Source organism: Mycetomoellerius zeteki, unplaced genomic scaffold (genome assembly GCF_001594055.1).
Source record: "Mycetomoellerius zeteki isolate Tzet28-1 unplaced genomic scaffold, Tzet1.0 scaffold223, whole genome shotgun sequence".
Taxonomy (NCBI): domain Eukaryota; kingdom Metazoa; phylum Arthropoda; class Insecta; order Hymenoptera; family Formicidae; genus Mycetomoellerius; species Mycetomoellerius zeteki.
The window spans coordinates 880,841-907,010 of record NW_017257198.1 but is presented as its reverse complement, the minus strand read 5'-3'; the positions used below and the strand labels follow the sequence as shown (position 1 = coordinate 907,010).

Here is a 26,170-nt window from a genome sequence, read left to right as displayed (position 1 = left end):
AAACTAAATTTGTACGTAAAACAAAAGAGAAAATGGGATATTAAAAGACAATCAAATATTTTCAAGAGAATAGATAGATATGATATATTCAACTTTTACTAATATTTGATAATAATAATTATGTATAGCTTTATATTTATAATTAAGTAATGCTGTCGCAAATGTACAATATTTGACAGATCGGATTTTACGCGCGATTCTTAAAAATATTATCAGCATTTATCTACATGCGTGTACGCATCTTGTTTCATATTATACATACATACATATACATACATATAGATTTAGATACGCCTATGTATGTATACGCATATGCGTGTATACAGTACAATGTATAATACATTTAGTCCATTCAGATATTTGCATCACCTATAAATCATTTCATCGCGTTTCTGTTATACATTTTTACATACGTTTCTACTCGTGTAGAAACGTGTCCGTCGATGTCGCATGAATGGGCTATTGTAATGTACAATGGTATATAAGCTCGCCTAAATCTAAAACTGTCGTAGACTCTTGAGAGCGCACTACTCATATTCACAATTGGAAGGACACTTGCAAAACATTTTTGCCACAGAAAGTTGTACGCGTATATTTATATCAGAGCCATCATAATCTCGTCCGTTGTTGCATTGCGCGCTGATGTCTCACATGCCATTTCTGAACGCGTGATGTCTTCTGATGTTAAAAAAAAGAAGAAAAATCGATATAGCAAATCTTACATCGAAGAAGGTAATTTATAAAAAAGTGCATTGCAGTCGAAATCACTGAAGTGATAAGTTCTCAGTGATAATATTCACATCTTATGTATCTTTCGTTAATCCTCGCACATTGGAAATTGGATCGGATTTTAATCCGATGTTCTTTTTTTAATTAAGATTAGAGATTGAGAAATATGATAGAGAGATACTTGAAAATCGTTAATACTTTTCTTATTTGTATTAATTATGATATTATTGTTAATTACTTTTTTAAGTGATTCCAATAAATTTTATTAAAAGATAAGTTTATTAAAAAATAGAGTTTTTGCGAAATTCAAAGAGCACCAAAAAATGTAGTGGATCAAGATCGACTTATTTTTGCCATCATCTATTTTTGCTGTAAGAACGATTAATAAATCAAGATTTACTACGCAAGATTTTCATATAGTATCGATAGTACTGTTATACAAGAGTTTTGCTATTGACTGTGTCGGATATTAATCTAATTGTAAAAATATTATAATATATGGGACACTCTGTCGCATACATCTTTCTTTTAATGTTTTGTGTTTAGTAGGTACATCACGATATACATCTTGCGCCAGCATTAACGTTACTAGAATATATATTAAATGTTAGTAAAAGAGAGTATTATTCTTTCTGTTTCCTATTCATTTTTCAGACAGAAAATTGATTGTTGTATTGAAGGATTTTACAAGCGCATAGAAAACCTGCAAGTGCAAATTAATTTTTAATCTTTAAATTTCCAACGAAAAAGAGGAAAATATTGTATTAGTCTTAATCAATGTAATTATCATTTAAGTTCTTGATTGTATATAATATGTGCAATCGTCTTCATTTATACAAGTATTTACATACGCGACTATTATATCTACATACAATGCTACGTTATTTTTAATAAATTTTGTTTTAATAAAATAAACGAGTAATATATTTTCTGTTTTTAATTATTTAAATTAATTTATTACAAAAAAAATCCATTACGGATTCTACATTAAGGAAACTACATAAATACCGGTGAAAAAAAAAGTTTATTAACGACGTTGTATATTTGTATATTTGTACTTTAAGTAATAAGTTACGTAATAAGTTTCAGTTATTGAACAGCAAATGCAAGAATATTACATTTTATTTGCTGAAGGTAATTTTGATATCTACGAATTATTATGCTACCAAAATGGTAATAGTTTTACGTTTTGCTGTGTACAATAGCAGAATGCACTCATCAGCAAAGAATTATTTTGATTCAGCAACAAATTTTGAAAATTGAGAATCTAAGAATGAATCATGAATGTTAATCTCATCTACTGAATTTATTTATCAAGCAAGTCGTTAATGCTGCAGATTTGAAAATTTGATCGTTTCTGCGCGAAGAGTTTATACATATAGAATGGACGCATACAAAAGTAAGTGGATAACTCATTATTTCATTGCGAAACTTTCAGAGGCTTTCTACAATAAGAAATTAGTAATAAATCAAAAATTAGAAACTAGAAATTAACCAATCATAATCGATTATTCTTCTCACATTCAACTGTGATTGGTCAGTTCCTGACTTCTGATGACTTCCAATTTATTATTAATGGGATATTATAAAAAGCGAAGGAGTAACCACTTAATGTAATCGTGGGACACAGTCTTCAAAATCATTATAAAATTCATATGAAATCTCTATAATCCGATAATTACATATACAACCATGATAAATCATTGTATAATCTATCATTGTATAATATTAAATAAAATCGTATATTTTACCTTCATATATAGGGAAAAAAATTATTTGTAATCAGATGAAATCATGTAATCTGTGGGACAATATTTCAGCTGATGGTTACCCCCTCGGTAAAAAATCTCTAAGACAATTTTAAGAGTGACTTTAGATTGCCATTCGCAAAAGAAACGCGTCGCACACTTCCAAATAACTTCTTGCGCTCGTACATAGTATCATAGGTATTGTGTATTCTTTAGAAATCAGCATATCCTCCGCGCGCGAGAGAATTAGATTCTATTAAATATAGAAGCTTAAAATAAATACCTTAATAGCCAATAACAATATCTTACTTACAATACTCGAATTGTAACGCTATCGTTATTTATCTGTATGTTATTCGATACGCATTCAAATCACAGAAAAGTAAAACAAAAATTTCATACGAATAAAGATTGCGGCAAGTATTTCTCAACAGCAGCGCATCGCACATGGACGAGAATTCGACGTTATCGTCCTGCGTACGAGAGCGTGTACGATTTATCTTCACAGTAGTTATTCCGCTTAAATCGCTAAGTTCTATATAATATATATACGGTGAATATACACGAGATTGTAAATTCTAGTTGTCAAAAGCACGATCGCGCTCTACAGATTATATTACGGATTATTCTTATGTCTAATATCGGCGTGATGATGGCCGGGTTCGATTAGAAGGAGCATAGAAAACTGTTTACAATAGACAGAATGCTACAAACTTCAGATATACGGTCCCACTTTTTACACGTTTATACGATCTAGCATCGGCAGGCTGGGCGTCTACGTATAAAATATCAATTTTCAATAAACTACGCATAGAATATCCGAATTATTTTTAACACTTTTTTTCTGATTATATTATAGCCTAAATTAAGAAACGACGTCATTATTTTATTCTTCGCCCATTTAATCACGGATTTTATCAACCGAGAGCTTGCCAAAATAGTGCAGTTTCAAACGTGTGCCGAGTTTTTTATTTTATGCATTAGTAGATAATAACTGTAGCAAAATCATAGCATAAATATTTTACACGTAGAAGAATATATACGTAGATATCCAGCGCTGATTAGCGGAACTCGAGAGGAAAAAACCCGTGAGAATATTTCGTCAAAAAGAAGAGGAGTACAACGAAGATGATGTATCTCCTAAATTCATTTTTGCCCTAGCGCATACTAGTATATAGGCACATGATCCACGAAAACGCGCGCGTTTAGAAAAGATTCGCCGATCGTTTAGAACTCTAAACGAGGTTTGCAGGAGAGTTAGCGGTGCTGCTTTATATATTTTATTTATACCATTAAGCAAAATGTGTGTGTGTGTATGTGTGTGTCGACTGAATTAGACTAATCCGTTGGACGTCGGCGATAAGAGAGTATATCGACCTGTCGGTTTAAACTAGAGCGGAGGTATCTGAAGTTTTTTTTACTAAAGTTTTACACAGTTTTTTTATTGAAGTTTTTAGGCAGAAGGACAGAAGCGATCCCTCGGACACGATTTTCTAACTTTTCACTAGAGTAGATTGCGTTATCACATTTTAAGCCGCGAGAGAGTAATGAACATCTCGTTCGATCGTATAACTCTCTACGTTATTACTAGTTCAATGCTGATATTCGCGTTAATTAAATTTATTGTAAGAAAAGAGAGCTTATTTGTACGCGATAAGTCTAGTTTGTCGCCTCAAACAATTTCTATATATCTCTACTAACCCGATTGTGTGTGTACACGATTTGCGTATTTATTATTATATATAATGTATACATGCGTTTAATGATAAAAATTATATTACATACTTTTTTTTGGCCGATTCACTACTTGCATTTTGAGATCCTTTAGAGTATTTTACGATATAATATTTATAGATATCTATTCGTTTCTACAATTATATATTCCTTTTCAATTATTTTTCAATAATAAATTATCACGATTCTTGAAGAAGAAAGAATACAATTAATGTCTTTGGTCAATCATAATTCAATGTTTAAATAAACTACAAAAATTTTTTAAAGAGCAGAAGCTTTAATTATAACTTTTATAAATTAAAAAATTAACGGTTTTTCTCTAAATTTAGAATAAAAAATAAAATACTTAATTAATATATTTGAGCATCTTTAACAAAAATATATTCTATACAAAGTAATTAGTATTAGAGTAATTGCTGTTACAACTGGAAAGAGAGACATTTCGCGCGCGCATACAAAAATAAATCTGAAATATATAATAGAATTGTATAAAAAAAAAGTTTGTCTACATTTTCTATTTATACATACATCATCGTTTTCCCAGTTGTATGAGCAACAACGAACCAGCACAATAATATATTGCTGGAATAATAATTTTACATAATAAAATAATGATGTGCTTAGAGCGCGAGGTCATTGAATATCTCTACATATCTATAAACGGAATTCATCAACTTATTTTACTTCGTTGACTAAATTTACATTAAGAATGTCTTTCAGTAAGTCACAAAAGGAAATTTGATTTTCATATAGCGTCACGTTAATGACGTTTATATTGATTGTCTCTACTTCTATAATAATAATCACCTCTATCTACTCATGATTGTATAGTATCTCTAAATTTCGTTTATCGTGCACGTGCTTTTATTATCGGTACTCACCAGGTCTTTAAATTCTCGCTGTGCAAAAAATTCCCCATTATCTATTTAAGCCGCCTAAAAAGATGAACTTGTGACGAAGAATAAAAACAGAAATTGAGAAGCTCACAACTCTACGAGATTCGAAGATGACGAAATTGAAACTACTCGACATATAATAATTGTCAGATAAATGAAAAATTCTTCGTCGCGCTGCACCATCACGTATCTCGAAAGTTATACATTGCATTGCCGTGATCTATATAATTTATCATATATGATCTATACGTTATCGTAATTTTATTACTCGATTGTGTTAAAGTGGAGTAAGTTAAGTGAGAGGCACCATAGAGTGTGCTCGTACGCACGTATAGGCTAAAGCGTGTTTTACAGAGTATTTTGCTTACGTTCTTCCAGTGCACTTTCTTCATATATTTCGATGAAATACACACTTATAATAAACTGATAGTCAAGCCATTCATCGTGAGATTCAATTCATAAAAAATGATCGGGTTACACAGAACGCCATGTAAAATTGTCAAAAGTGTGCTCATTATTCAATGGTATTATCAAAATCGGAGAGTTTCTTGAGTATTCATTATGCTTGTCGAAAACTAGACGTCGGCAATGCGTGATTTGGTCGGGAAAAGAGAAAGTTTAAAAATATCGTTTATTTTTTAAGATACCTGTCCCCGAGGACGATCATTAAATTTCGTTTTCTCAAACTACTAACTCTTGACTACCATTTTATCATAATCGATAGAGGTTGTGCTTGATTCAAGAACAATTGAGCATTTGACGTACGAGTAAACAATAAATTATTTTATACAATTCTTATATACACATATATGTATATTCAACATGAAAAAATACGAAGAAAATTGGTACGATACAAAAAAATATTATGGTATAAAAATAAGTGTAGAGACCAGTTGTAACTTTGTTCATACGCGTAAAACGAAGTAGACACACAATGCATGTAATATCGAGTGTGCTCGATCGGCGATATATGTATATAGTCCGCTGATGCAACGAATTAATCGGCTCGAATCAAGCACCACATCCATTGCAGCAGTAAAGTGTGGTGTTTTGGTTCACGAGAAAGTCTTGTAAAATGTGTATAATTTTGGACCCTACACCTATATATATATATATATATATATTTATATATGTATGTATAATGTATATATATATATAATGTATATGTATACATATAATATGTCTCTCTGTGTGATTAAAAATACTCTTAGAAGCCGTTTAATTTAAGAAAGTCACTAAATCTATCCTCACTGTATATATATACACAATAATATGTATATAAGAGATGATAGATATATAAAGTGCGATAGATCCGCCTGGTAAAGAACGATTTTCCACCCACGAAAGACTGGCCGTTATAATCGATCGACCCAAAACCGCGAATCGCGAGGTGACACAAATCCACCTATCTGAACTTATTAATGTTGTATTGCTCGTCTCATTTAGATCTAATTTTGGCAGTCGGGAAATCATAAGAACTGTGACTATCCTTCAATGGTTCAATCGTCATTCGTCCGTACTTTCTCGAATCGTTCGATCAATCTAATTTAATGAAAAGGTGTTAGATTGCTCGTCTAATGCCTGTTTCCAACATTATAAATTAACTTTAATCTCGATTCTTACATCTTTTACATCGAACTTTACATCTTTTTCTAGTTTAAAAATTAGAAAAAGATGAAAAGTAAATTGAATCGAAATTAAAGTCAATCTATATTGGAGGAAACGGCTATGAGAGTTCCGTGCCGCGTCACAATCCGCGGCTTTGATCCTAAATAAAAAAGTTTTGTAACGTTGCAAGTCGCGCGCGGGATTCAAGATCATAATGCACGTTTCCGATTTTAAAATATTCCCTAAGTAACATACGTACAAAATATAAATTGTATTTGTACACGAGAATGACATGTCTTCACACGATATATACACTTCCTTTTCACTCATCCGTTCTCGTGGCGTAAGCCTTAATAATTCGTTAAAATATTTTTCGCAGAACTCACGCGTCTCGAAGACTAATATTATAGATATATATTGCATAATATCGCGGATTCTCTAATACGGAGCATCTAAATTCTACGTAGACGTATTGCTCTTCAGGAACAAGCGCTGTAGGCAAGTGCGATCGAGAAACGTCATAAAAAAAGAAAAGAAGATGGAAAATTCATGCGTATTTGAAGCGGGCTTATCTCGAAATATCTATATTTGTGCTAGGCCAAAGAATTAAATCGAGATATGAATCGAGAGAGCTCGCGCTCGCGGAATCGAAACTGGAAACACTCCGCGAGCCACGGTTCTACTTTTGCGGGACTTCCGTGTCGGGAATTGAAAACAAAATGGAACCACAATTCAAAATTGTAAACCTTGCAGAACCGTTGGAATCGCTTTGGGACCGATAAGCGGTTCCACCGTTTGACGGTCAGCCGATCGACAGAACGATCGACAGTCTACCGAGTTTAATTAAAATTTGTTCTAGGAAGTTCAATGTTGCTTATTGTTTCTCCTTATTACTTCTAGTTGGCCCGAGTGATGTTCCCATTGGCGTTTACTCATTCTTTCGGCGAACTGAAAAGGTGGAACAGAATCGAGATTTTTTTTTGTTCTTTCTGACGAGAAGATCAATTTTTATACCGTCATTGAATAATATATTTCTTCGCGTTCTTCCTTTGATAATCGCATGATTATCTCGTGATACTTTCGTTCCCGTTCAAAGAAATATCATTATGCGTACAATAACCGCAATCTACGGTTTCTATGCCTTAGCTTCGCGCCTGATTCGTTCATCATTAATTTGATTATCCATCCTGTGCGTTTGACTTCGTCGTTTGCGTTTACGTTTGAGGACTCTTTTCAACCTCGATTCTGATAACGTATTTCTCTGAAGAAGATATCGTTCTCCCGCTAATGACATGATAGCGATGGCAGTGATGACGACAATCATAATTCCATCGAGTTATAAGATCGAGAATATAAGAATGAACCTCCGTGGTCACGATGGAATTACAAAGATCGCCAGAGTTGCCAATACTAATAACGATCTCTTCGATGTCACAGTCTTCCGATTGTAGTCTTTCGAGAATCGAATGGAATCGAATAGCGTTCGCTATAATATTTGTACTTTCCAGACATGCTCGGGACAGCATTATCGGGCGCGTGCCATCTCCCTTGTTAAGAACCCTCGCTGAACATATTTGGCGTCACTGTAGTTATGGTAACGCGAGGCAGGATCCGTGGAATCGCGGGTGATCGTAAAACTGATTGCACGAGTTCGCTGGGGGCTCTCTGTTACACGTCATCCTCTATACTCCGCAAGGGTATCTGCTGCTTCTGCGCCACCGCATTTAATACATGTACCAACTGATCCAGCTTTTTGTCCATCACAGATAACTGCAAGCAGAAAATTTCATACTGATACATTCGAAAAAAGTTTACACTTCGATTTATGCGAAGTGTCTACTAAAAAATAATGAAAAGAATCTTTGATCTCCCAGGTATTTTTATTCAAGCAAATCAGAACATTTTATAATACAAATTCAAAATAAATTTAATTATTATCTAACCACATAAGAGAAAGAATTTTTTATGTCTTCTCTTCTATTATAGAGGTGTATTGAAAAAAGAAGAGAGGTTGCATCCCTCCACCGAAATTTTTATGTTTCTTCATTTTTTATCACAAAAAATACAACTTAATTTTTAACTCAAAGTAAATTTTTTATTGTCATATATAATATTTTTCTTTTTAATACAAGTATTTTTCTCTCTATTACAACTATGTAAATAATTTCTGAAATTTCTCTTAGTTGTAATAGAGTCTTCGACATATACATAAAGAAAATTATCGCAAAGTTTTTAAACCGAAAAAGAGAATATGCGCTAAGATATAATGAGTACTCCATTTATAATTATACATATTTCGTTTTTAATAACTATATTTTACCTTTAATTTCTTCAAGAAAAAAAAGTAAAAGTTACGATTTACAAAATCTAATATTTCTTCTCATTCAAAATCAGGAGAAGGAGACATTCAAAGTTCTAAAGTATTCAAAAACAATTCATTAGCGTAACAAATTCCTATTTATATGATAACAAAGTTGATAAAGCTTCATCTTCTTTCCACTCGAAAAAATTCTAAATATATCCATTTTCAAGACATATAATTGTGGGGAAAAATTAAGAATTACTTAATAAATATAACATAATTTCTATTATTATACTTTCAATAAGATTATATGATATTTAAAGTAATTAATTCCGTTAGTTTTTCTTGTACGAGAGTTAGCACAGCGAATGTTATCCCATTCGTATTTTTCACCATTTGTGCATTTTTTGCTTTTAAGTTAGGGAAATCTGAATCGACAGAATAATTAATGGGGTAAAATACGTATCGTATGCAAATTTTCTATAAAAGAATAAGGACCAATTAAAAATTTTAAAAAATGATTTGATAAAGATTGCGCAAATGTGAATATAATTCTAATCTGACCTCGCGTGAAAATCAATAAGCTGATTTGCAATTTAAAAAAAAAATCTGTAGTTTAAACATTACACAGTTTAACAAAAAATAACTAATTTCCAAATTCAAAAAAGAGATTAATTACTTTCTGTACTATTTAACAGAATATAATTTTAATCTTCAAAATTGCATTTCAGTTTTAAAAAGTTTAAAATTGAAGTTGAAAAAGACCAGTATATTTCATTATGTTTATACAATTATAACGTGTTGGAAAGATTTTATTTTATTTTAACAAAGTTAAACACAATATATTATTAGAACTTTCGATTCTCAAAAAAAGTTGTAAAGATAAAGATTAATGGATTAGTAAAACAAGTGTGACAATTAAACTATTGAGAAATATAGATGCGAACGTTTTCCAATCATTTATTCAAGCTTAAGAAGAATTTTCAAGTCGCTGAATACAAATTTAATGTAAACTCAACAATTTCAATATGATAAAAGAATGATATTGATACAGAGAACAATTTTTAAAAATTCAAGTTATTAAATACAGGTCCAAAATTAGAGATTAACGATATCACATAATGGAATCAAATATTCAATAGATTGTCCGTGGTCATAAAATGACTTAATTCAGAATCTTCGTGTAATATGTGATAAATGCAATATTTGATCGTGAAAATTTTATTAATTCTTCACAATGGACTTCTTTCCAAGATTGAAAGTTTTAATATATATATAATATATATAATAAACTTAATTTTGAAAGGAACATAAATCTTTTCTAGCATGCTATTCATGCCGTTTGCTTTATGAAAAATTATGTTAAGAAAAAGTTTTACTTCTTTTTTACCGTTTTAATTACAAACTTCTTAAAAATTGCGACGTTTCAACGATTAAATTTATATTAAACATTAAAAGAACTGTAAATTGTAATTCTTTTTTCTTTGACACTTTTTTTAACTGTTTATTATTTGGATGTTTTTATGCTCATAAAGCCGTGGGAAACTCATAATAAACTCGTAAATGTAATTTTTGGAAAATATGGATTTGAAAGTAGGTTATTCAATTATGCATTCCCTCCGCAAATACGAAGATAGATTCACACACGCGTTAAGCTATGCGTTGAGGAAGTAGAACAGTTAAATATTCATAAAAGAAATATTACGGTAATTAAAGGGAAAGACGCACCTGCTGCTCTACTCGATATAAACGCGCGCCAATCGTCATGGGTTTTACGTTGCCTGCCCGGTCGATTCCCGCCAGGTAGCTCCCTGGTTTACCCAGGGTCTGATCCAATCTCCTCTGCAACTCCTGCGGACAAATCGAACGTGCAATCAACCGCTCGTAATTTTACTCCCAGACTACGCCGAAAAATGCGGTGATCGAACGGCTCAGACGTGAAAAGAGAAATTGTTATTCGCTATTAATATTTCATATTATTAATTAATATTGCTTTAAGCCTTTGTTCCTCAGTTTCTTATTTCCTGGTTGTTTCTGCAATTTAGTGCAATTTTGTGATTAAGAGCGAATTCGCAAAATTATCGCAATTCTTGCAACATGAAACGGACATAACGATATAGACATAACAAAATGAGACGTAAAAGGCGTTTCAAGATCGAAATTAACGCGGTGCTGTAATTAAACAATGCGCAAATGAGCATCGGTTGCGCTTGCAATTAAATCAGCAGTTCAAAATTTCATCAGCAGGACTCGCTGCGAAACACCGGGGGCTCGAGGATATTATCGATCTTCTCGATATACATACATATAATGGAACTTTATATTCGCTCGTCGCAAAGTACTGAAGTTTCTTCGGCAAACAAAAGACAGTGTGCTCACAGAAGTTGAGTTTACCGTGATTGACGTTTTGTTTTTGCAGACTTTTTAAAGTCGTCATTTTTTTTCCTACAGCAATTGTTAAACGATATTTGAAAACGTTTTACAAATAAATATATCAACGATAAACATCGCTTAATGTAATTTAATATTAATGAATATGTCATATTAAATACACAAATAAAATTGTCAATATATGACAGACCGAATTGTTTAAAATCATAAATGTATTTTTGTTTGAAGTTTTATATTAAATTGTTGCATACGAAAGACGACAAAAAGATATCAGTGAAAATTAAATTGAAATGAGAACCATGAAAGCACAATGAAACACGAGCAAAAACAATGGTTTATCACAATTTAAGTTTATTTTATTTTATTTTTAGAAAGATAAGTATTTTTGCAACTGCACCTTTTAATATACATATAGGCCTGTATTCAGAACGCGCTTTTATTTCTGAAATTCTATAATATGCGTGACGTAAAGTATAGTATGTTAGCGCGCTAATATCGTTGTAAGCACGTTCTGAATACGGGTCATAGCATATATGTATTTCTCATATACATATATGTTCCGAAAGAGCTTATAAAATTCATGTATTAACCATGGTGAAAATTTTTCTCAAAATTTTTCATATATTTTTCAGAATTTCTATATAATTTTATAATTTTCTCACATTTTTTTATACGAATTGAAACACTTCTCAGAAAATCTTTTCTCAGATTTTTTCATATATGTTACTTATGAAATATCGTCAGATTTCTTAAAGTTTTTGTAAGTATAATCTGATAGAAATGTTATAAAATCTAAAAAATTAAAAAATATTTTTTAAAAATTATGAGATGAGAAATTTCAGAATATTTCAGGATTCACTTGTATGAAAAAATTCTGAGAGAAGATATAAACTTTCCGAATATTTCTGAGTATTTCTGAAAAATGTTCCAATTCGTATAAAAATTATGAGAAAAATTTTCACCAGGGAAGGTATTAATGTGTACGATCGATCTTTTGGTGCCCGATGAGTATAGATGTAAGCCGCGACAACCATTTGTCGATTAATTGATGGCTCTATTTTGCGTCGTATACCGATGGTTACATTGTCCCGTGAACCGACACGGACTTTGTACGACATGTCCTTCGATATTACGTGTTGAACTAATCGTTGGCGATCGTATGGTTGATTAAACACGGAACCAGAATTTGCTATAGACGATCGCTTAGTAATCTGTCAAATAAGAGCAATTACTGTTTATCACGTGATAAATAAGTTTATCTTGTCATGTGTCATTTACTCATTAGATTAAACGACGCATAATTGCGACGATTGGTCTCGCGAACGAAATGGTGTTTCTTTAAAATAACCTATTGTCTCTGTATTAAATGATAATCTTCGAGTTGTGGTATTATAGATTTATTCAGAATGAAGGATCGACTCACCTTAATCCGCACCATCATGTTTAGATGACCTTGGCTGTATTGTTCGATGACGTCACGAACGTCGTACGGTTTTCGAGCTTGTTGAAACTTTCTGCGAGCCACGAAGTACTTGATCTTCCTGATTGCACGAATAGCATTCCGGTGTGCCTCTGTCAACCTAAAAAGTGACAAAATGCGAAATTTAGACTGGCAAACTGCAACAAGGAGAAGATACATTTATATACAGTCATCTCTTCTTTTTTATTTGCAGTACATGTGTAAATGCAAAATATTATTAAAAATATCGTAAAGATAAAAATATGCTTTGGGATGAGCATGTTAATTTTGAATTTAATCGCCATTGAAATATCATATTGACAACATTCAATCACGAACCACTTTGTTGTAGCGGTTTCAAATTCGCTTGATTTAATTTAGAAGAGACATCGATTCCTTCTCGAGTTGCGATTTTCGCTAACTTAATTTTCCTAGTCGGTCATGACGCGGCAAGACGCAACAGCTCGTTTCCCTTTCGTCGTTAGAAATAACCGGTAAAGTATTGTACAACGCTGAACTCCGTTAACGTAAATTGCATAAAGTATAAAGCTGCGCTGCACGTTCAAAGGTAGATACTTCTAAAAGCGCTAACATTTTAATAGTCTCTTTCTGTTAGGATAATCGTGTTCATTTAAAATGAGTAAGTTTACTTTTGAGATAAAGCAATGACGTAATATCGATAAAGTTATCCTTCTCGTAATAGTCGTAATCCATGTACTATTCATAGTCCGCAAAATAATTGTGATATACCGAGTTGGAAAATTGATTCGTGTCAAACGCAATATTACATGTCAACATTCATCTCGGATTACAAGCTGACCCATCACCCACGTATATTGACCAAAATAATGGTTTTCTTCTCTCTCGACTTTGCGCTACTCTCATCTGTTAGCTCTCAACCCCACGGTGCCAAAGAACGGAGGAATATGCTCTCGAGAAGAGCGCCTATTCTTCAGGTGTTTACGTGAAAGGGTTCTCTCCAAGAACGCTTAGCTCCTTGGCAGATGCTTTTGTCGTGAGTGTAAATGTGAAACAGAGTGCTTTATACATGGCAAATCGTCGGAAGAACGTTTACCAAGTGTCACAATGGAAAACTCGACTAATCGTAAGAGCTAATAATAAATAAGCGAGTAGTAGATGTATTTATTTTACTTTGGGATATAAATAAGTCTGAGATCATCAGTCTGAGTAAATCATTTAATTTAATCATTAAATTTCTTAATAATTATTATATCTATATATGTATACATATAACACTACTTACACACAAACACATTGTTATATTAAGTACAAATATTGCTTTATAATTAAAAGAGACTTTGCATGTATGTTTATTTGTAGGATTAACAATTAAATGTAAAAGCTCTTGTGATTCTATTTGTATTTAATTACTCTTGAGATAAAAAATTGGATAATAAAATTTTATTATTTTTTTTTAATTAACGGAAGAGAATTGCGGGAAAATAAAAATACATCATTAAAATTCAATATACGTACCAAATTTTAGTATACAACAAGAGCAGTATAACTCGTACAATTAGTAACAAGAAAAACGACGATACAGTATATACAGTATATAACAGGATGAAAAACAGGAGTGAGAACAAAGTCAAAAATAGAAAAAAGTCTGATTTCACGAGACACGTAAGATAACATTTTTAAACAAAATTGAAAAGGATGTAGTTGACAATGAAAAATATTCAAATGAGATGCTTTCTGGTTGACAAATATAAGAAAGCCTCGGGCGGAAGTGAATGAGAGCGAAAGGAGTGAAGATGGAACAGAAAAATCTGGCAAGTGTCTTTATATACAAGTTTCAAGCATACACGTGCACCTTCGTTCGACGCCATGAAATCTGGGTCATTTATACCGGCGTGAAGTAATGGTGAGGTGGAAAAAGCACTCACGAGTCCGTGCGAGTGTACGAAAAGGGCCTTTTGTACGAAATATCGTGCGTTTCATTCGCGCCCGCAGAACCTCTTCAAAATATCAATGACGCGAAAAGCCGCCGAGAAAGGCCTCCCTCATACTTTGTCGCTTCTCTTTCACGGATTTGAGTGCGATGTATAATGAAAATGTGTATATTTTTGGCGCATTATATGTACATATACATATATAAATCTCTCATATATATATGCCTAATTATTTCACAGTTATTCTTAATTCTTAACAAATGGAAACTAAGCAGATTTTATCGCATTGAAAAATATTGCTCCGCAATATTAAAAGACAAATAGATTGCATCGGTCCAATTGAATATACATATCATAGCTAAATATGTATTATATTAAACACCAAAATTAAAAATCCGAAGTTAAATATATAATATGTTAAATATATACAAAACATTCTCAGCGTTTAAAATATATACTCGTATATATATGTACATATATATATTTATTTATATAAAAAATCTAGAATAAAATATTCTGTAGAATAAAGTGAGAGATATTTTCGAAAATTTCGTAAAAAATCTATGTAAAAAGCGTTAGTTAAAATTATCTAAAAATTGTACTCTATGAAAATATAGATAATAATATAGATAATAAATACAGATGTAATCACTGTTGAAATAAATTGTAGTTTAAATATTTATTCATACAATTACTCGTGTTTAAAAGTGCATTAAAGTTAGACTGTATATATATATATGTGTATACTTTAGATAATATTCAACACTCTATTTTCATTTCTCTCTTGAATGAATCATTCAGCTGGAAATGATTAGTAATAGACGATGAAAATTGAAAAACGTGAATGCAAATGCAGAAGAGCGCGATGAAAATGAGGATCAAATTACACGATTACCAAGTTGCAAAACATTACTTCGACACTATTATCTCAAACCTTCGCGCATTCGATTCTCCTTTCAGAGGAGTAGAATTCAAGCCTTAGTAGCTACGAGTGGATGCATGAAGTGAAACTACAAGATTTTCGCAAAATTAAATTTCGTTGAAGAACAGAAAGCATATTCTATTCTAACGCTAGCACACTCGTAACGATCTGTGCGATATTTATCTGTATATTATGATACGAGGTATGCACGAGGTACAGGAAAATTCCTCGGTACTATCGATTCCGCATGCAAAGTAGAAGTAATTTGCATGGAGATATACGTTCCTCGGCTTCCTATACTCTGATTTCGGTCGGCGCGATCTAACTCGATGTATATACACGCGAAACGAGCGTTTAATAACTTTACGATCGACCACGGAAACGATAGTAGATTCGAGAGTTGCTTTAGAAGTTACCAAACAAATCATAAGTCTTCGTATGGTTAATATACATATATTTCAATGCACGTAGAAAGGATGAGTAAAAATTATCAATAGATACTTACGTGGTTACTCTCTGTGGTTCTTCGATGTCAATATCAATTTCATCGCTGGTCGCCTCCGTCACCGAACTCGTCTGCGAGGTGAAGAGACTTCCCCTGCCAACCGGAAACACGCTAGTTAAACTACGGGCTCACGGATCTCGTTCTTTCGACGTGGCGAGATTGCTCTGGAGAAGACACTCTTTAGACACAGGCTGACGCAAGTCAGGGCAACTTTCGCGAATCGCTGTACGATTTCACGAGAATCACTTTACACAGTAATGTCTATCGTATATTTTATATATCACAAACTTTGTGATATATAACTTTTACCTGATTTTTTTAATATTATACAGATTGTAATATTATAGAGATATTTAGGTATGATGTTTGCACGCGTATTTTTCACAAAATTATTATTAAATGCATCTAGTAAATATTTAGCATTTTCGATGTTTAATCTTTAAACTGTAACGCCGGTCTCATAGACTGCTATTAAAACTTTACTTGTCAATAATTTCCTTGACATTCGTTAGGCGCGTTTTAAGCCCAAGACACAATGCGAGGGAATAGCGATAGCGATAGAAATAACATGATTTCAACCTATCAGAAACTGTGTATTCCGATATATCCGATTTCTGATAGGTTGAAATCATGTTATTCCTATCGCTATCGCTATTCCCTCGCATTGTCTTGGGCTTTAAACTCATAGTACCTTCCTATATTATCTGTTCCCACCAAGCATTGCGATAGTTCCGTTGTCTTTCGCTGTGAAAGTATAATATGGGATAGTTGTAAAATTATAGCGGTCCCACAGACCAGAAATACCGTTTACGTTACTTTTCCGCAATATTGATCAAATATGTATTTCTTCATCTATGTCTTATTTACACGTTTTAACTCTTATTTACTGGTGTGCTTATAATTTGTGGTTATATTTTATTATTATATTTTGAAGTTAAGATGTTTTTTAACCTCGAACTTCTTTTATTAACAATATGGAAACTCGACAATTGCACCCAAAAAGATATAAAGAACTTGATGTGATAAAAGATACTTTAATATCAGTAAATAAGCCACAGACAAGAACCCATAACGTACGAACTAATATTTTCTTCGAAAAAAGACAAACGTGCACGTTATGTGATTATAAATTAAAGCGTAAAACATCATATAAATGCACAAAGTGTGAGATACCAATTTGTTTACAGTGCTCGCGAAAGGTGTGCATACATTGACTGGTACGCCAAATGTCTTTAAAAGTTCAGAGTCCTTTTTTAATATTTTGCATAAGAAAGATTTGTAAGAAAAATTATTTTTTCTTTATTTAAATTTAAATTTAAGTTCCATGTTTGCTATCGTTGAAATATATTTTATTTCTTTCATATATGAGATCTTTGTCTAATTTTTTCATATTAAAACATTCTTCCCCATCTATAAATATTCGTAATAGTTGAAGACGTACATTTTTTTATTAATTTTTATTAAAGAACATGGTATTAGAACATAAGGTATTTCATTCCCGAGGATGTACAATCGTCCGCTGCTCTTAAACCAATCACAACGTCCAAAATTTAAGACAAAATTGTGATTGGTTGTTCTGATTTAGGACAAATATTTGATTGATTGTCCTGATTTAGTCTGTCGGCCATTATGCGCAATGAAATATCTTATATTTTTATACCACGATAAAGAACTTATAAAATTAGTACGAGATAAACACGGAAGCACAGCGGTCTGTCAGACCGGCGATACTGTCTCTCTCTAGTGTAATTTTTTCGAGCGTTACAGTTTAAAGATTAATGCATCCGGTATCGGAACTTCCTTCTTCTACACAGCGCATGACTTTTGAGAATCTTTCTCCAGAGCAATTTGCTAAATATGCGTCTCTTGACAGTAGAGAGAAATACCGTTGGGAGAACCTATTATATAGGCACAAATAAGAAACAGCTAACAGGAAGTTTACATTTTGTTTCGAAGCGGTACATTAGGACAATAGACGTACTGCAGATATAAATTCTAAACTCACATTGAACAAATGCGGATTGCAGAAAACATTTTATTTTGTATAATGCAACGTTGCGTTTTATAAAGATTTTATATACACGCAGGGATATTTCTATAAGTTATGTTTAATTTACATAATACGTTAGGACAGATAATACAGCAATCAATAGTTTCAACAGTTTCTCCGATATATTGCCAATTTATATGCTTCGGTAATTCACGATCCTTCATAGACAAATTATGTATGAATATCATCTGATATCTCTTCCAACTTTCAAACACATCAATTAATTGATGCGTTCGAAAACTAATGAAAGATATCAAATGACGTTTGTACGTAATATATCGATGATATGCCTCATCAAATTACCGTCAATACTATTTGAAAATTTGATTCTTTGTCGATAAATATAATCTGATATCTTCAATTAATTCTCGAACATATTAATAATTAATATATACAAACATCAAATAATAGGTGCTTTCCAGCAACAGAGCACAATTATACACTGTGTGATACAATAATACACAGTATCGACTTGTAATTAAAATATTGCCTAGCTTTTTTATTTCACGCCAGAGTGAAATAAGGAAAAAGGTTCCATACATTTATATCCGAATATGTCCGAATGTAATCTCGAAATCTCTCATTACTCTTAGAAAAGTAAATGATAATGAAATGTAAAAATTTGGTATTTGCAAAGTGATATAAAAAAACAACAGTCGAACACACCATTTTAACTGTGTACGATTGTGTCGACTTGTGTCATAATTATTGTAGAAAACACTCGTACACAGTTACACAGTGTTGCCTGTGTACGTTGTTGGAAAACATCAATATCGATACACAAACACAAAGTGATATTTGCATATAATTTATGGATATTGCAATTTTTAGTTTGTGAACGATTTGTGTTATACAACTCCAAATGTTTATTCCGCGAGTATGATGTGGATTAGAATTTTCAACATACCGAAAGTAGCACATAATACATTATGAGACGCAACATATAATGCAAATTAAGGATTTATTTTGCTCGAAATTTAACTACATTAGATTCCTAACCTTTTTGCCAAAGCATCAAAATAAATTTTGATTTTAGTGGAAGACCGATTAATTTCTAAATTATCGAAAAAAACAAGTGATTTGTAAGGAAAATTAATATATTGTTTGATTAAAATGATGCATTACTTGAGAAATTTTGAATTTAAAGCAATAATTGTAAGAAGAGCCTTAGTACATCAACGAGTATATTTTCGCTTTTGAGGATTAGCGCACAATTACTCGCATTCAAAAAGTCCCAGAACATCTCGGTACACTTTTCACTCGATGTCACACGACGGCGACAGCGAGATTCGGAAATAAATTCGCCAATTTCATGGTATCAGCTTCGTCTTCTCACCGTCGTATTTACTGAACTGAAAGGCAAGTCTTCCAAGCGACTCTTCCGCTCGAAGAAACGGACTTAGATATATTAAAGGTGACGATGAAATTTGCGCTGTTATGGCAAATTTTGTACTTGAAATTAATACATTGTATGCAATACAATGCAATGTAACGTAAACAAGACTGATTAGGATTGAAATAATCTTCTTCGTTATTATGGATAATATCCCAACGCATATCTCTCTCTCTCTCTCTCTCTCTCTCTCTCTCTCTCTCTCTCTTCAACATAAAAATTTGTTAGATGTCTCTCACCGATTGTCACGTCTGGCACGATTCGGCGTGCCCACCTTGGGCTCCTCCATGTAAAAAACCACGTCGCCCTCGTTCTCGAGACGTTGATTGTCGTTCAGGCCAGTCCCGGCACCAGCTGATATGCCGCCCGATATCGTGACGGGCGGCAAAGCCGGCTGTTGCTGTTGTTGGACGTCCATTCGGTTCCGCGATTTCCGCCTCTTCAGCACATTCGCCTTCTTTGCCACCTGGATCATCAGAGACTGAACCCCCGGTGCCCTCCCATTACAACACACATCGAACACAACATGCACTATCCCTACTGGCCAGACATTCGGCCCCTTTCTCTTTTTTCTTTCTTTTTTTTTCATTTATCTTTCTCAAATTGACGAGCCCATCATTGTCGTCATCATCAACGTCATCGTTGTTATTTTGCGGAAAATATGTACAACAGCATGAACGATTCCTTCCATGGGAGGCTCAAAAAGCAATCTATGGAAAATTACGTCGATCGCGAGCCTATGTCGTTTATGACATCCTTTCAGCTTCAAAAAACAACTCAATACGATCCGTATATAGCAAAATCTCCAGCGCACAGTATGCCGAGCATGTTACATAAAATAAACCTTTTTCCTTCTCAGGACTTTATTTTAATTATAGAACATTCCTAAAATACTTGAACAAATCATACTAATAATACCGATGAAAATATTCTATGAGAATATGTATGTTTTATTCAGGAAATCTATTCTTTCTGAAATATATTTGCGTAAACGTTCTAAGAGTAGCTTCTTGACGTAAAACACATTTTTAAGCATTCGAAATCTCTCCGTAATACTGTATATTTTTCGTACAGAGAATTGTCAAGCCACACGACTGACGTAAATTCCCATTTTTATGTGAATTCGCGAGCGAGATTTCAAGTCCTCTGAAGATTACGATGCGGAGACAAGGAGTAATGTGTAAACATACACATATATATATATATACATATATATACAACTAGAGACATACGTAATTCAGGCTCATGCATGTTACAAAATATCTCTAAGTAAAGTGAAGTTGCTTTCCACGAAACACTGATCGCTATCTTTAGAGAAAAAGAATATAGGTATAGAATATAAGAATACACACATAAGCTAGGAATACGCAAATATGATTAAATGGACGATTATATTGTTTCTTCATAAGCAAAAACTTTAAGAAGCTTACGCAAAGCCTCGTTCGTTCGAAAAGTAACTTATACAAACGTGCAAGTAGATTGCCTCGTTAGTTAAAAAAATAAAAAATTCAGTATCTCGTTTTAGTTGGCATTTGTAGTTTCGACATTAAAAAGAAAAAGCAATGATATTTCAAATAAATGACAATTCGTACAACGTTAAAGCTAATAAGCGTAATGGTTTCGTAAAAGTTGTTCTTATTTCCTTTATTTCTCGAAAATTCGAAAATCTTTGATAACGACGAATATTCAGATCCAAACTCTCGGCGCAAATTTCGGTTCTTGTGATAGCAATATGAAATATATATTTTTTTTATATGCTATTCTACATTCAGCAGGTGAGTACAGTGATCCCGATTTACATAATATAAAAAATAAGACATTTCACGACTTGTAATAGAAACATGTAAAGAAATGTGATAAAAAGTTTAGGAAAAAATAAACATGCAAAAATTTCAGGATGTGACGTAAACTTCTTATTGTGACGAATTTTGAGTAATAACGATTTAATGAATTGCCGCGACAATTTCTTTTCAGCTGTTGTTAACAGAAAGATAAAAATAAAAAATCTCGATTTGAATTCTAAATTATTCGGGATAATGTAGCGAATAAAAATAAAATAAAAATACTTTTCAATAGGAAAATAATTTGTTAAAATAGGAAAAATGATAATTATTTTCGGATATTATTTGGAGAAGCTCGTATATAATAGTTCCGTAAATGACGTAAATCAATATTACGTTCTGAGGTTTAAATACTAAATACGACTACGATAGAACGTTTGCGCAGACTTGACCGTCTTTATTACAATTAAGCGTGCAGCGAGAAAGTATGATTCTCGTAATAGCAATATGAAATATATATTTTTCAATATGCTATATTCTACATTTAGCAGGTGAGTACAGTGATCCCGACTTACATAATATAAAAAAATAAGACATTTTACGTCGTGTAACAGAAACGTGTAAAGAAATGTGATAAAAAGTTTAGAAAAAAATAAACATGCAAAAGAGAGTAAGAATGAAAATAAATATAAACCATTTACATACCATCTTCTTTACACAAATCAACTGAAATATATTTAAGGTATATTTTATCATTGTTAAATCATCACTGAGCGTTCTTTCTATTTCAAATATCGTAAAATCAATGCTCGCGCGCGTACGTATAGTATCTGCGCAGTTTTGTTTAAGAAAAACGGAGTTTGAAAATTTTGGCAGCAGATGCAAAATGGAGATACCGTTCTTATGAAAATAACCGTTTCATGTTAATTGAGCATACGCTTGAAATGTGCCGATAAATTATTTTATCCCATTCGATTTTTTTGCGAACTTTCTTATTAAAGATTTGAATGTATCATTAAATTAATGCTGTTGTAATAGCTGTAAACATATGTCTCGAAAATATGTATATATACATTTCCCATTGATTGAGCAATTTTTATGGCGAGTTTTTATAACTTCATACACAGATACAAAAATGCAATGGAACTAGCCATAATAATCGCGAGTAAAATAGAAATCAAACATAGCCCTGTACGAAAAAATCAAATGCAATTCTAAAAATACCGCATCCGTTATTTGATTCATGTTTAAAAGTAATTTATTTGAGGATGATAACTACTGCAGTTTTCAAGCGATTATGTTTAAAATACAAATTTAATAAAAGAAAGGAATGTTACGAAGATAGAAACGCGCTGATGATAAAATTTGTTGACTATGACTTTTTATGAAATTTGTAACACGACGAATCAGTCGATGCATTGTTGAAACGATGACATTTGCAATTTATATAGTAACTGTAAAAAAATAAAGTTATAAAGCTGTAAAGTCCGAATGTATGACTATACGAGTACCAAAAGTTTGCTGACTGGCATTTTATGGAATTAACTGACAATTTTATATGGAAAAAACGTTCAAAAATGAATGTAACATAAACGTTAAAGTATCCTAATGGATATCTGCATACATTTTATGTGCTCAGCATTCCATTCCAACTAATAAACGACGTTATTATTAAAACTGTAAGGTATATACATATTCAAAACCAGTCCATTAATCAGTCCATTAACAAACATTTCGTTAAAGATAGATTGTCCACGATATGTACTACACAATAAAATTAAATAAACAAATTAAACTAATGAAAAACGAAAGCGCAACTTTTATTATTTCGTATGTAAGGAGGGATAATGTACAGAAGCCTCTAGCGCATTTTTAATTAAATATGGTATATACATAAACACACGTACGTGACTAGCAACATGAAGAAAAAAACAAAATCATTCGGATTTCAGCGGTAAATAACGGCACATTGAGAACATCGAGCAAAAAAATTCGCATTCTCCGCTTGCATCCATCCACTGCCAAATTATCATCGGACAAGTAATAATGTAAAAGTATACGGCCGTCACACAGTTGTCGCTATTATACAATACTGGGATTTATTAGAGTAATAAATAATTAGTGAAAAATAATATTAGACAGCAAAACTCCTTCACGAATCCCATCCTTATACGTAAAATTCAGAAGTTTTTCGGTCTGAACGTGAAAAAGTAAATTTAATCTTAATTTTTAATTTAGCAAATATGATAATTTCATTTTCTTGACAATCTGGTATTTCTGTGTATATTTAAGATTTGATAATTTATAAATATTGATTAGTATAATTTACCTAAATCAATTGAAACTAATTAAAAACATAAATACCAATTACAACGGTAATTAAAAATGTTTCATTACTTTTAACGAAGAATAAAAAAATCTTATCTCATTACTTGCCTAATTATTGAATTTGGATTCGATTATATAGCGTAAGGCCCAATATAATAATAACTCACTTTTAACGAAACATTCAATAATTTATAAGTTATTAATTTTAAAGAATAATCTTTTTCGTCTCGTGTGCTATTATACTTTCAAATCGTTTCACGTTTATTTGTGCGGTAGATCAAATTTGATTTCTCACAATCCGCTTAGAGTATAACGACCAAGTCCCCTGCGACTCAACGGTATTAGTTGACAACCCGCTCGCGCGTTGAAACGCAATCGCGGTAAAAGTCGAGAGATCGTGACAGCAATTAACGTGGATACGATATCACGGGTAATTCCAGATCCATTAGCGTCCTCGGCTGCGCGCGCGCATCGACCGAATCACGAATAAAATTAAACGGGAGAAGAAACTGGAGAAAGAACATTTTTCGCGCCTGTTTTAATAAGGTAATTACAAGATTCGCGACGGATTAGCGTCTGTCTTGACATGGCATAGTAATCACTCGCGGCACGGTCAGTTAGAACGTCTAAGAACATTGTGTAAGCAGCTAAGAACATCAACAATCAACAGCTAAATACGGCTACTGCGCTTCGATTTTCACTAAACTAGCAAACGGGAAACATTACCTTGCCCAAGGGCGTCGACGGTTGACCGGCTGGCGATGGGTCCTTGATGTAGATATTCCAAGTAGCGACGCTGTTGATGGCCTTATCGGCGGCGTAACACCTCCATAAGCACTGTATCAACATCGCAGCAGCTGGTATTTGCCGATTGAAGTGCTTTTGCCGTTGCTTCTGTTGTACCTTCAATGCGAAGCCGGAACCTAAAATTCCCTGAAAAAGAAATGCGAAAACACCAACTCACGAGACACGATAACAGTCAGGTCGCGCTCAATTGTTTGGATTTCTTGTACAGAGACAAATACAAAATTGAAATTTAAGTTCTTCGGTCAACATTTCCTTTACAAAAATATTGTAAAACTTGTAGTTTATGAGTTACAAGCGATGCAAAATAAAATTCTTGAGAATTAAATTTAAAAAGAAACAAATACTGCACATTAAAGATTTATATTTCTTAATTTTAAATAAATTTTAATCAAGTTCAAATTTGTGGTTCGATTGCAAAGATATTAGTTACGAGAGATTGATTCGATATATTAGTCAAAGAATCTATGAACAAGAAGTAACTATAAATACAAGACATTCTGTATATTATAAAAGAAAAAGAGAAGAATTCTTTATAGTAATGTACTTACTGCTGGAAGTGCGAAAAAGGATATGGCGAACACGCTGAAACACGAGGCCACTATTTTTCCCATCCATGTTTGCGGGACTGTATCACCGTAACCTATCGTTGTTACTGTGATCTGTAACATATCGAAAAACATCAAATACTCCTAACATGGAATTACACTCTACACACAGCGTCGCACTCATAATGATATTGACAATGAATTTAATATGAAGCCGCATGACACACCGTTGACATCATTCGTGAACCGTTTAACCCGCGAAATATAATTAATTATATCTATTAATTAGCATATATTATGACCCAATAAGCAATTTGTGCTGCCTGTATAAATAGTGCTGTAATTTCAACTATTTGCACCAACGCAATGCGAGCATTGATATCAATGTCGACATCGATTCATATCGCTTCGTTTATTGAAATGTATCGTTATCACTAGGCTGGTGGCAGAGAACGATACGTAACTGTCGTAGTCATGAATATAAGCTTAAGCAGAGAAAAATTTATACGTATAAGTATAAAAAAGCTATTGTACGTGTTACAGTATTACGTATACATTCTTTTCTGCCTTATCTTACATCCATAACTATGACAGTTATGTCTTGTTCTCTGCCATCAGTAAATTGCGAATCGTTAAAGTCGTTTAAAAAAAAATAATCCGTGATCACATTATTCTTGAATTATTTTTACACAATTTTTTACATGTGACTAATGAATCACACATTCGTTTTTAAATCGTTTTCTTTCGTAGAATTGATTTATTGCATCCTACATTTAAATTGCACTTTTAATGATTTGGCAAGAATTAATTCAAAATTATACCATATACCCATATCGATTTTTTAATTATCAAGTAAAAAACAAAAAATATATACATTTGCAATTATATAATGAAGTGCAACAAGATAGGAATAGTCTGCGTTAGCATAGAAAGGGAAAGATTTATAAATAAACATAAACAAATAATAAGGGCTACGAGACAATAGATAATGTATTGGACAATTTAAATATTCAGACGTTTCAACCTTTTGTCAAGCCATCTCCAGTGCTTACAAAATTT

At 32.5% G+C, this 26,170-nt stretch overlaps 1 protein-coding gene across 2 annotated transcripts in view; it reads right to left on the bottom strand.

Moving 5' to 3' along the window:
* Positions 1–6,303: 6,303 nt before the first annotated feature.
* The window catches only part of LOC108723152 (KCNQ potassium channel), a 38,947-nt gene continuing 19,080 nt past the window's right edge, over positions 6,304–26,170 (bottom strand). Inside the window, exons 7-13 of one of the 2 annotated variants that reach the window (XM_018448678.1) lie at positions 25,115–25,225; positions 24,486–24,692; positions 19,890–20,131; positions 16,208–16,300; positions 12,832–12,988; positions 10,746–10,868; positions 6,304–8,485 (exon numbers count right to left, since the gene is read on the bottom strand). In XM_018448678.1, the coding sequence (XP_018304180.1) occupies positions 8,384–8,485; positions 10,746–10,868; positions 12,832–12,988; positions 16,208–16,300; positions 19,890–20,131; positions 24,486–24,692; positions 25,115–25,225 (1,035 nt within the window). In that variant the 3' untranslated portion in view covers positions 6,304–8,383. The remainder of the gene's footprint in view (positions 8,486–10,745; positions 10,869–12,831; positions 12,989–16,207; positions 16,301–19,889; positions 20,132–24,485; positions 24,693–25,114; positions 25,226–26,170) is intronic. The other variant, XM_018448679.1, reaches the window with a different exon arrangement.